This window comes from Pristiophorus japonicus, chromosome 8 (assembly GCF_044704955.1).
Source record: "Pristiophorus japonicus isolate sPriJap1 chromosome 8, sPriJap1.hap1, whole genome shotgun sequence".
Classification (NCBI taxonomy): Eukaryota; Metazoa; Chordata; class Chondrichthyes; family Pristiophoridae; genus Pristiophorus; species Pristiophorus japonicus.
In genome coordinates, this window is record NC_091984.1 from 62603509 (window position 1) to 62616991 (window position 13483).

At 40.9% G+C, this 13483-nt stretch overlaps 1 protein-coding gene across 2 annotated transcripts in view; it reads right to left on the reverse strand.

Moving 5' to 3' along the window:
* The window catches only part of zyg11 (zyg-11 family member, cell cycle regulator), a 93551-nt gene that overhangs the window by 54772 nt on the left and 25296 nt on the right, over window positions 1-13483 (reverse strand). For both annotated transcript variants that reach the window (XM_070886855.1, XM_070886854.1), the window contains exons 2-3: window positions 10766-10931; window positions 5745-6502 (exon numbers count right to left, since the gene is read on the reverse strand). In XM_070886855.1, coding sequence (XP_070742956.1) covers window positions 5745-6502; window positions 10766-10931 — 924 coding nt within the window. The remainder of the gene's footprint in view (window positions 1-5744; window positions 6503-10765; window positions 10932-13483) is intronic.

Consider the following 13483-nt stretch of genomic DNA (forward strand, 5'->3'; position numbering starts at 1 on the left):
TATGTATGATGCCCCAGAGCGAGACCAGTTTTCTGTGGCGTCCTATTTACTAACAGGCAGAGTCTCATGCATTTGAGTAAGTGGACATTTTTGATTCTCTTGATTAGTTTACAGGGAAAATACCTGAAGCATAATCTACAGCACATGCATCTCATCACTCCTTTCTTCCAAGCGTACTGAATTTTGCCTTTTCTCCCTTGACCAGAAACCACTCATTGCCCAAATAACCTGCAACCAGATTTCCCCCTCGACAAGGTGGTGTGTGGGAGCAGGCCAGGGAGAACACTTCCTTCGATTGTTCATTATTGGCAAAGTCCCTGAGCTCTTCTCAGGGAACTCCAAAAGCAACATGGTAGATAGATAAGAATCCCAAGCAAGTGCACAGTCAATTAGCCATTCTTCCCAGATACTCTAACTATAGTATTTAGCAGTGCCCATTTGTACACTGATGCTTGAATAGCAAAATAAAGTCAACACAACTCTAAAGGAAACATACCAATAAAGTACATTTTTCACTTGCATTCAATTAAACCACTTTAACAGTAGGAACAATTAAATATTGTCTTTGAAAAAAAAAGATTTCAATATAAAAATAGAAGTGTTAAGCCTGGAAGGTAATGGGCTAGATTAAGTGACCAAGCACATCGGCCTTTCACTTCAGGGATATAGATCCACCCGCAGCCCAGAGTTTTTAAATGAATCTCTTCCCTCTTTCGGTTAGTTGCAAGCTTAAGTAAAGTAAGTTCATGTAATCTTAACCATGCTCCCAGTGAGCATGCATCACAGCATAAAACAGTACATAAATCAACATCAATAGAATTTTTAACACAACCTCACTCAGAAAGGCCACAAAGATGGCCAATGTAAGAAATGGAAAATTCACACTCGCGCAGCTCTTCAAAAACACATCAAGGATGCATTTTATTTGGGCATAGTGATGGGAGATTTACGCTGTATCAAGCATCAGGCCATGTCAAACATGGGCTAGATGCAGACACTGGGTATAAAACAAAGAATTGTTCAATTCCTCAGCGCTTACACCTCACTTTTATGAAGGCAGGAAGGGGCAATAGCCTCAGAAGCCAGACTGTATGTGCTAAATGACTCCACTGGTTTCAAATCCCAGTGTTGAAATATTGCTGGAGTATCAGAGAAAGTGTGAAAAACCACCAGCAGTGTCTACCAATGTTAAGAGACCTACTCATAGTGAACATAAGAATACAGATAGGTTGTCAGCTGCACTATTTGTGTTTTAGCTGTCGGATCTATAAACATGGGAGGCTGACCACCTAAACACGAGTACTGATGTAGTTCCTATATGCACCATAAAATGGCATCTTTAGCACATAGCTTGCTTCATTTCATTCAAGTTTGGGCAAATGCAGCGCATGACAAAAAGTCACTGTTCACTGCAGATGAGATGAGGCCAGTTCAGATTCAAGCAAGTTTTCATGTATACCAGTGTCAAAACATCTTGCGGCAATTCCTAACCTGATTAGCTGATACTGGCATGCTCTCCTCCTTCCAGAGATATGAGGTAATGGATTCGCGCCAAGAGTACTTCTCAGCTATGCTTTAGTATTTCGGCGGGGATTTCATCTGCTCCTGGGGCCTTGTTTTTCAGTTGTCGGATGGCCTTATCAACCTCATGCCGGGCTGGGGATTGTGCCGAGGTGGTGTCACATAGCATGCTGTGGGATGGAATCGAGGTGCTCACGTCAAAGACAGAGTTTTGGTTAAGGAGATCCTAGAAGTGCTCCTTCCAGCGAGCTCGGACTGCCTCTCTGTCCTTGATGAGCACCTCTCCGTTCTTGGTTCTCATTGGAATAGGACCTTGAGTGCTTGGGCCGTAGGTGGTCTTGGATGCGCTAAAATATCCACGGCGCCATGATTGTCGGCTAGTTGTTGGATCGCCTGCGCTTTCCCCAGCCACCATCTGTTCTTTAGGTCACGAGTTTTTTGTTGGACCTCGGCCTTCAGTTGTCTGTAGGTCTGCTTTCTTTCACTCGAGTTGTGGTGTTGTTTCCAATTCAAAAATGCTTTGCATTTGCGGTTTTATTAGCTCCTGGATCTCCTAGTCATTCTCATCGAACCAGTCTTTATGTTTTCTGGTAGAGTAACCAAGCGTTTCTTTGTAGGTTCTAATTTATGGACTTAAGGACAGACCAGGCACTATGGACACTATGCAGCTCTGGTTCATTGAAAGTAGTCAGGTTGGTGTGAGGCGTTGGCTGAATAGAGCTTTCTCCGCAGGGTCTTTGAGTGCTTCAATGTTGATTTTTCTGCAGCAGCATCTGTTGCCCCTGCCACTTTGAAGATAACAGAGCGGATTACACGGAGTTCAGTCCAGTAATCGTCAGCTCCAGTCATGGCGCGAGTGATGCGGATGTCCTTGTGGTCCCTCGCTAGGACAATGACGTAGTCTAGCAGATGCCAGTGCTTGGAGCGAGGGTGTTGCCAGGACAACTTGTACTTGTCTTTGATGAAACAAGGTGTTGGTTATGACAAGACCATGTTTCTAAGCATTTCATCAGGAGGAGGATACCATTGGAGTTGGTTTTCCTTATCCCTCCCCTGCCAATCACACCTCTCCATAGGTCTGTGCCCTTTCCAACTCTGGCATTAAAGTCACCAAGGAGAATCAGCTTGTCGTTCGTTGGGACTTGGGACAGGGATTCTTCAAGGCTGGAGTAGAATTCCTCTTGGGCCTCATCCTTAGCTTCCAGGGTTGGGGCGTATGCACTGATGACCATAGCATACTGGTTCTGGGTTAGAGTGAGCCGAAGGGTCAGGAGACGTTCACTTATCCCGTAAGGGGAATCTCCAAGACGCCAAACTAGCTCATTTGGACAGCCTCCTCCTTCTGGTTTGCCTTTCCAGAAGGTGTGTCCACCACCTTGTTCCTTGAGCCGGCCTACTCCTGCCTGCCGTGTCTCAGGGCAGCGATGTCGATATGTCGGAGTTCCTGGGAAATGATAGCAGTACGATGTTCCAGTCTGTTGCTGTTGGGGTTATCCATGAAGGTCCTGATGTTTCAAGTCCCAAACTTCATTTTAAAGGGTGGAAGATGCCTGTGTGTGAATTCTTTTAACGTGGACTGGTCGTTGCACACCAGCTACCACACGAACTTGACAGAGCAAGGTCTTAATCCAATGGCAAGGGGATCCAAGATGATTGAAGACCAGGCTCTGCTGCATGGGCCTAGCACACACACACACACACACACACACACACACACGCACATGTTCCAACTGACCCACTCGCTCCCTCCTTCAGTCCTCGTTCCCTGGTTTTCAGAGATCGCAGTGTAGGTGCGCGCATTAATCTTGGAGCAGCTTGCGAATTTGTCCATCAAGTACTGACACTGTACACTGGGCTCCCCAGCTTCAGTTCCAGCTCGCTGCTCTCCTGCACTTTTACGCTCTCTCTCCAACCGCTCACGCTTTCGTCGTTGGTTCTTTACTAGTGACCAAGCATTTTCTGGCCTCGGGTCCCAACCACTCTGCTGGTCCGTGCCGAACCTTTCCTGGGTCCCGGCCTTGCTGCTGGTCCATGCTGAACCTTTCCTGGGTCGTCGCCACCCGCCGATCCTCTGATTCTCAGTGCCACATTTTTTTTTTAAGACTGGTTTTTACCGATTTCCTCACCAAGTCCATTTGTGGTAATTACATAGGAGTTTCCCTGCTGTCTCCCATAGGGAAAATCATTGCAAGAATCCTCAATCGTCTCCTCCCCGTGGCTGAAGAGCTCCTCCCAGAGTTGCATTGCGGATTCCACCCACTAAGGGGCACAACAGACATGATTTTCACCGCGTGACAAATCCAAGAAAAATGTAGGGAGCAGCATCAACCTCTGTACATGGCTTTCTTTGACCTCACAAAGGCTTTCGACTCTGTCAACTGTGAAGGCTGTCCTCAAAAATGTGTCACCATCCTCTGCTTGCTTCACTATGACATGCAAGCTGTGATTCTTACCAATGCTTCAAGGACACCTTCAAAGTCTCCTTGAAAAAAATGTAACAACGCCACCGACTCTTGGGAATCCCTGCCCAAGACCGCTCAAAGTGGAGGAGAAGCATCCGAGAAGACACCGAACACGACTAGGCTCTTCGCCAGGAGCACGCGGAAGCTAAGTACAAACAGCGGAAGGAGTGTTAATACGGATTCTTTTTCCCTCAATCTGTTTCAGCGAATACACTGACACGCGATCACCTCTTTGCTTTTTCTGTAAAAGACCTTTATTGAAGATTCTCCGGACGGGACTTGTCAAGACAAAGGGACACTCAATCAGGGCCTGTTTACTTTCCCCTGGACAAGCCCTTTTAAGCGCGAAAAGCACAGTAGACATACATTTTCAAAACAGAACACATTTGATTAGCACTTGGTCTATCCAATCCCTTTCTGCCTACCCACCGAGTACGTCCAATGGCAGGCAAGAAAGTCTCCCAATTAGGGCTGGTGTCAGGTCAGGTTAGTTATAGCTTTGCTACACTGTCTTCCTTTATCAGTAAAGAACCCAATTAGTTTCCCTTCCTCCTTATCAGTAGAAGCTATTACTTTTCCCTTCCTATCTAGGATTGCTTTCTTTCTTTGTGCTGCCTTGCGGCTTTCTCATGACCCGTGTCTAACCTCAACTTCAACTCTTGGTAACCCCTTTTTGTTCTGTTGATTCTGCAGTTGTCTGCATCTTGACATTTCTTTAGCTATTTTCCCATGATTCCCTATTTCCATCCTTTTGCCACATTCTCTATCCATCTACCACCTTCGCAACCCTTCTTTACACATTCTCAGGAGCGCATGACAAATCAAGCACCCCACCCAACCACCATCTGCCCCACCTGTGACCAAGATTGTAGATTTCGCATTGGTCTCATCAGTCACCTTACAACTCATTTTAGTGTGGAATCAAGTCATCCTCAACTTCGGGGGACTGCCGAAGAAGAAGCTGATACTGGACCATTTATCAAAAAACTGAAACCAAGAACACATTTCAATGTTTAGAGGTGTAAAATAAATTCTAAAATGTGCTTGCAAACTCCTGACTTGTAGATCAAAGATGATGCTCTACATGGCAAAAGGCGGCAAAACACAAAAGGAGACAAGTAATGAATCAACTGAAAGAGTGTCACTGGTATAATCCGCAGATTTGTATCCCTTTGCCTTGGAGCGAGACTACTCAAACCATGTCATTTGCATAGTTAAAGGTGTAACAAGTAGTCATTTTAGCAATTCAATATTTGGTTCTGAAATAATTCATTAATTACATCAATAAATAATTCAAAAAAAGTACAATTTCCTAGTCAAATATTCATTCAATACAGTTAATAATATTCCATGTGCTGTGAACATCAAATCCAGACTCCACTATGTAGAAAGTGACCATTATTTTAGTCAACAATTGGTGTGAAAAACAAAGTCAGATTTAATAATAAATTAAGTAAATTGATACTGATTAGTTAACAGCTCTATTGAGTTTGTTTTATTAGGAGATTAAGAATCTGACAAAATAAAAATGATTATAAGTATGGAGATTTATAGAAATATTCTGTTTAAAAAAAACTATAACAAACTTGTGAACTGTAAATTAGCCACTGGATCTGAACATGGAGACAGAGTCCTCAGTACAAAATAATGGTCAGAATTGAAAACTACTGTAACTTATAAACCCATACAGAGTGCAAAAACTTCCTAAGCATAAAAGCCAAGATTGTATTCTGAAAAATATATGCAAAAAGGAAAACCAACCTTTAAGCTCCCTTCTCCAGAAAGAAACTCCGAATAGCCAGCATCAGTAGCAAGTAAACCCATAAATTGCATTGTAGGCCGATGCTGGACAAACGCCTGAACTGCTTTATCTGTGATGTGCTTCCTGCCCGAAATATCCAGAGATCGGAGACTAGGTAGTAAGCCGGACAGTTCTAGTAATCGAAGTGCAATGTCAGACGTAAACTGCTTGTCATCAGAGATGTCTAGGTGTTGCAGGAGCACCAGTTCCTTAATGATTTCTAAAATCTGTGTAGTTGTCATCTTCAGGCATTTAAGGTGGTGCATGGTCAAGGATTTCAGCCTGTCCTTACAGGTCAGAAGTGGCGTGATGTCGGTGACAGACGTGTTGGAAATATCTAAACTTTCTAACCTTGGAAGAGAAGTGACATCCCTAAGATCATCGTTGTAGAAGAGAACATTGGTAACACTTAAAACACGCAGACCAGTTAGCTGGCTGAAGCATCGCTCATAGGGGTCTTCTAGAGACAGTGTTAATGAATTCAACACAAGACACTGCAGGTACTGTTGATTCCATTTGTTTGTGACGAGTGCATTTACAATGTCAGTTATCGTGATATCTGCATTTACACCAGAAGCATCCAGATCAATAAGCTTGTGGTGGCAGAACGCTTTCCTAAATGCTACTGCTGACAGTTTAGCATTTCGAATACAAGCACGCTTCAAGCGCAGCAGATCATTTCTGCGGAAAATTCCCACCGTCTTTTCATTGAGCACACCTGTTGTAAGAATAGAAAGAGATACAATAGACAGTTGTTAGTGAACTGATACAATGTGGCGAATTTTATTTGCTCATCAAGTTAAGGTATGTCAGTACTGAAGGAAGGGAACATTCTTTGGAATCCAGTATTAGCTTTTGCACAGGAAAGCTCACTCAACTTTGCTGGAAAATCCTTGACGCCCCAACATATGAGCATCTGTTTGCTATACTATTGCAACATTTTCCATTTCCCACAATAGCCATCCTATGAGCAAGACAGGCAAAATGAATGTCAATTATGTGTGGTTTTCTGCTGCAGACACACTTTCCCAAAAACTATATTAAGGATGCTCCAATTTACTCAAGGACAGTATTTCATGGCTTTCATGACAAAAGAGCTGCCCGACCTGCTATGCGGAGTGTCTTCATGGATGACGTTCTTTTACATCTTTCACACATACTGTATGGGACTGGGAAGGAATTCCATGCCAGATTTCTTCTATTTTATTGAACATTTCTCATTGACATTACCATTTCTCATTGTAATGCTTTTATTAGCTGTACTTCTCACGACAGAAAGTTATGTATATTTTTAGTTTAAACTTTTTAGCTATAACCAATGAAAGATTTGCGACCAAAACATTAAAGTGCAAATTAACTCTTTTATAAAGCAGCATTCTGTTCTTTTCTGATTAATATGACCATTTCTCACAGTGGTGCTTTCTCCAGTAACTAGGTTAAATCAGCAAAATGTGGTCCATACAATCTATCCAGAAATCACATATCTGTTTGCTAGTATAAACTATCCAAATAAAGTGCTGAGAGTCACCAAAAGTACCTCAGCATAGGTCTCCTATGCTGCAATCAATGTTAATCAATTGAAGCTACATGAATGGAGTAATAGAATAGAACTTCACTGTTTATACTGATTTTATACATTACATGCATGTTGCACAAACTCAAGGAGAAATTTACTTCTTGCATTCCCTCCCTAGTTAGGTGGAATCGGATCGGAGGATATAGATATCGCTAGACAAGTGCTGAGCAGGAAGAATATATCCACTGGTCCATAGTTGATTCAGACAAACTGCTATTATGAACTGCCATTAGACTCATGGCCAAATTCCCCTTTCCTCTAAGCCAGCACAAACATTATTTTTACCTCTTGCCCATCAGTTGTGTGTGCGTGCGTGCGTGTGTCAAGTAACTAAACTTCCCTCTCCTTGTGTAGGTGCATGCACAAATCTAAATCCAGATCCAGTATAAATAGCCAAGTTTTACTACTTTACCTGTATTGATTTAATTGCTCAGCACGGACTAGAGCATAAGATCTCATGATAAATAACACGGTTCTGAAATTCTGAGCACTCCAGAAATCATTAGTGCTCACAGAAGCTCTTGTCCAATCTAGAATAGCTGAATCCCAATGATCACAAAATTTGATATGCTTGCTATTTCTGTATATTTTTAAAATAGTAAATTTTTGCACAACTTATTTAATCATTTCCACATCAAATGAAACAGAAAAGCACTTAAATTTACCTCTATAAAACAGTTATCTTTTAGAATGTACTGCTGGCTCTACATAATGCTGGGCAGCTTTACTATTTTAAATTGGATTCATGAAAGGGAAATCATGTTTAACTAACTTACTGGAATTCTTTGAGGATATAATGAGCATGGTGGATAGAGGTGTACCGATGGATGTGGTGTATTTAGATTTCCAAAAGGCATTTGATAAGGTGCCACACAAAAGGTTACTGCAGAAGATAAAGGTACGCGGAGTCAGAGGAAATGTATTAGCATGGATAGAGAATTGGCTGGCGAACAGAAAGCAGAGAGTCGGGATAAATGGGTCCTTTTCCAGTTGGAAATCAGTGGTTAGTGGTGTGCCACAGGGATCAGTGCTGGGACCACAACTGTTTACAATATACACAGATGACCTAGAGGAGGGGACAGAGTGTAGTGCAACAAAATTTGCAGATGACACTAAGATTCGTGGGAAAGTGGGTTGTGTAGAGGACTCAGAGAGGCTGCAAGGAGATTTGGATAGGTTAAGCGAATGGGCTAAGGTTTGGCAGATGGAATACAATTTCGGAAAGTGTGAGGTCATCCACCTTGGGGAAAAAAAAACAGTAAAAGGGAATATTATTTGAATGGGGAGAAATTACAACATGCTGTGGTGCAGAGGGACCTGGGGGTCCTTATCCCAAAAGGTTAGTTTGCAGGTGCAGCAGGTAATCAGGAAGGCAAATGGAATGTTGGCCTTCATTGCGAAAGGGATGGAGTACAAAAGCAGGGAGGTGTTGCTGCAACTGTATAAGGTATTGGTAAGGCCGCACCTGGAGTACTGCGTGCAGTTTTGGTCACCTTACTTAAGGAAGGATATACTAGCTTTGGAAGGGATACAGAGACGATTCACTAGGCTGATTCGAGAAATGAGGGGGTTACCTTATGATAGATTGAGTAGACTGGGTCTTTACTCGTTGGAGTTCAGAAGAATGAGGGGTGATCTTATAGAAACATTTAAAATCATGAAAGGGATAGACAAGATAGAGGCAGAGAGGTTGTTTCCATTGGTGGGGGAGACTAGAACTAGGGGGCACAGCCTCAAAATATGGAGGAGCCAATTTAAAACCGAGTTGAGAAAGAATTTCTTCTCCCAGAGGGTTGTGAATCTGTGGAATTCTCTGCCCAAGGAAGCAGTCAAGGCTGGCTCATTGAATGTTTTCAAGTCAAAGATAGATAGATTTTTAAGCAATAAGGGAATTAAGGGTTACGGGGAGAGGGCGGGTAAGTGGAGCTGAGTCCACGACCAGATCAGCCATGATCTTATTGAATGGCGGAGCAGGCTCGAGGGGCTAGATAGCCTACTCCTGTTCCTAATTCATATGTTCTTATTAAATGTTCAACGCATTAAATGCAGCAAATCAGGGAACTTTTTAAAAACATTACATTTTTTAGCAACCAGATGCATACATGAAAAAAGATCTTGGAAATAAAAGTACAAGTAATTAAAATGATGGTATGTACATCCGCACATCAATCAGACTGAAAAATGCCAAGCAACTAGAAAAGTATATAACCATTGTAGCTAATACTAACAGAAATATGTCTCTCTTATGTAGAACCTTATCAAATGCCTTCTGGAGTGGTAGATATCTCCTCTCCTCTCCTAGCACTTGAGGACGAATCCATTTTAGATGCTCATGCTAAATATCCCTTTAAACTGGATCATTAGGAACAGAGACTGTCTTTTTCTCACAGCATTACTGTCCCCTGGCAACATTTAGTCCCTTCACATTTGCAATGTAAATATCATCTGGTTTATTATTCTAAAAGTAAACTTTGAGAGACTATTACAAAAGCAAAATACTGCAGATGCTGGAATCTGGAATAAAAACAGAAAATGCTGGAAATCTCAGGAGGTCAGGCAGCATTGGGGAGAGGAAGCAGAGTTAACGTTTCGGGTCTGATGAAGGGTCATCGACCCAAAACGTTAACTCTGCTTCCTCTCAACAAATGCTGCCCGACCTGCTGAGATTTCCAGCATTTTCTGTTTTTATTTTAGGGACTATTATTTTTAAAGACACAACAGCAAAGTATAAAATCACTGTGTGCAATTTGTTTTAATTTTTTTCACACTGTATTTTTCCTTTATGAAAAACACAATCACATGAACAATAAGGATAATAGGGCAATGGAATCAAAACAAAATAATGCATCAAAATTAAAAGCAATCGATAAGAGTCCACAGCTAGAAGCTGATTAATCATATAATGCACTGCAGTGACCATTAAAACTAGGCTCACCTGAGCTCCGAGCTGGTGTGCTTACAAAGGGAAAGATAAAAATCACTTATTCTCGATGAAAACATTTCTCAAGCCACAATGGCATCAATCATGGAGGGATGCTAAATGGATCACCAACCTTTATTTGTGGGAGGGGGAAAAATAGCATTGTGAGGATACAGCTCCTCTGTGCAAACATCTTTTAATTTCACAGTCCTAGAGTACCCACTGATCATCTCAGAGGGTCATGCTGCAGGTTAACAGTAGTCCAGGGGGCCCAAGTTTGAAAGAATTTATCCAGGTGATATTACACACAAACTTTCGGTAGTTTAAAAATCGACTGCAATGTCAATATTTTTGAGGGGGTGGGGGGAGAAATGGGAAATATTACTTGTAGACTCAGGTGCATCATGGGCATACCCAGATAATCTACAGATGATAATTCTTGATTTCCTTAACTTTTAAAAAAAGAGATAAAGTAACAGTCTTACCATTCAGGGACATTTTCTGTAGCAGACGATCTGCCAGTTCTTGTGGAAACACCACAGCTTCCTTGAGACAGAATGAGCCATCTGGCCTTTCCCAACAAAATTTATTCAAATTCACCCTCAAGAAATCTAAGCAGATATCAGTTAATGAAAGGGGTGAGAAATCTTCCTGTTGGTATAAAAGAAAGAAAATGAGCGTGGCACAAATACATCTGAACACATAACTACAAATATGTTAATACACTGGAGTGATCAGGAGCTGAAAATCTTTACTTCAATTTTTTTTCACAAATATATACATTAATACAATATTTATCTGTAAGTCTTGCAACACAAAGCTTATTTTATAAGCCATGGCATCTAGGACTGAACTCTAATCCCTCTCCTTCACTCCAAAGGGAAACAAACGTGATACTAAATCATTATAGTGCAATAGTCCATTAGAGTGCTTCCTGTGAAATGGCATCAGTTATTTTCTGTAATATTATACACAAAGCTATTATAGAAAATTAATGTGAAAGACACCAAGGATACTTTTGGCAGTATGTGGTTGTAAAAAAACTGAAAGGAATACACTCTTGATGATGGAGGAGGAAATAATCCGATATTGATTGACAGACAACAAAACCAACCACTGCACTTTAAAATGAACTAAATAACCTTAAAATGTATATTAAATAAACAAACTAATGGGTTGCAATCCAATCAAGGTTCACATGACGACAGAATCCTTTGATTGAATTATTACCTAATAATTTCCTCTTCTGACCATCCACTTTCCTCTTACAGCAAGGTGATTGTTACCAGTGTTAAGCAACACATTATACACACCAAACAAAGAATCTTTCAGTAATCGCCTGCAGATTATTCATTTATATTGCTGTATTCATTACATCATGGTCATTAAATCAATTTTAAGGAGATTACTAGCAGCTGGTTGTCACACAAAACAAAGATAAGGCTACATACATAAAAATAAGAGGCAGCAATTCTGAGGCTATATTGTCAAAAAGCAAATTGTGCATTCACTATTCACCTTTTAATCGTGCTTGTTAAATGTAGGAGGAACTCCTCCATACGCAACAAAACACTCATACGGTTTTTGCATTGCTATTGCAGTAAAAATATCCTGGGGTAGAGACAATATAGTATTTACTAAACATCAATGCAAACTTTCAACTTTTTATTTCAGTAAGCCCACTGGGGAAAAATAGGTTAGTGTTTCCTCTACACATTAATTTTAACAAATTCATAAGTTTTCATATTTGTAGATATATATTTTTTTTTAAAAGAGAGGAAAATATTGAGGAGAGCCAGCATTTTAGGTAGTAGAGAATTATGGTTTTGTAAATTTAAAGGCTAATGACCCGGATTTTGCGGTTATCGGTGAACAAACAGCGCTCGCTGTTCATTGCACTTACACATACCCTGGGTTTTTACACATTCGATTTGTGGTTATTAAAAAGAGCAAATACTGCGCGGCGACCTCCACAGGGTATCTGGGACCTGTGTGAACAGGACAAGCAACTTTGTATCTCCTTAATCAATCAGACTGAAGAACATTACTGAGACACGCAGAGTCTAAACCAGGAAGTTCAAGTTTGAACATTTAATTCAATGCAAAATCATGTACTGAAGGAAAAATAAAGAGACACACAAAGATGGAATTGGGAGACAGGGATAAATAGACAAAGAAAAAGTTTTTTTTTTAAGTTTTATTTTAATATTTTTAAAATCTCCAACAATAATTAAAATCTGGAGGAATGAGACTTCACACTTGCAAGTTAATTTTCAGTGCCAGAGAAGTTGTTTAGCAGTAATTAAGACTTATCTCACCGTTAAAAAGGCACTTGCACTTGAATAGACAAGCCCTAATGTTTTCTGGCATGTTTAGTGGGTATCTATTGAGCAAGTACCCAAACCACACGCCGTTGCATGTATGTGAATGCCGAGTCGCTCTGAGATACCGGTGTAAAGAAGCTTGTGGAGAAGCAGGCCAACTCACACAGCAACTTCCTGATTTCTGCATTGAACTGAGCATGGACGTTGGATGTTGCTGTCTGATTTATTCCATAACTATGAGCGCTGATAGCCTCACCATTATTCTTGACAAAATCTGGGTGTATATATATATACACATTCACAAATATTTTATATATGATAGGAGACTGTTAGATATATAAAAATGAAAACTATATTTTTAGTGATAATATATTTAGTGAATAGCATATGGAGTGTTGACAGCGGCACCAGAAACTGCCCACATTCTCAGCACTTAAAACATCCTAAAGAGGAAACCAACTCCACAATATTGCTCACCTTAAACAAGGTAGCTAGACAGTATGTTTCCAGAAAATAATCAACAAAATCTGATAATCTTTTTGGGCACATCCTGCAGTAGTCCCTCCACTATATCTTAGATTCACAATTAACTATCACACAAGGTCCCACATGACAGACTGGTCAGAAAAGTAAAAGCCCATGGGATCCAAGTGAAAGTGGCAAGCTACATCCAAAATTGGCTAGTGGCAGGAAGCAAAGGATAGCGGTCAATGTGTGGTTTTGTAACTGGAGGCTGTTTCCAGTGGGGTTTCGCAGGGCTCAGTTCTAGGTCCCTTGCTTTTTGTGGTATGTGTCAATGACTTAGACTTCAATGTAGTGGGCATGATTAAGAAGTTTGCAGGTGATACAAAAATCGGCTGTGTAGTTGATAGTGAGGAA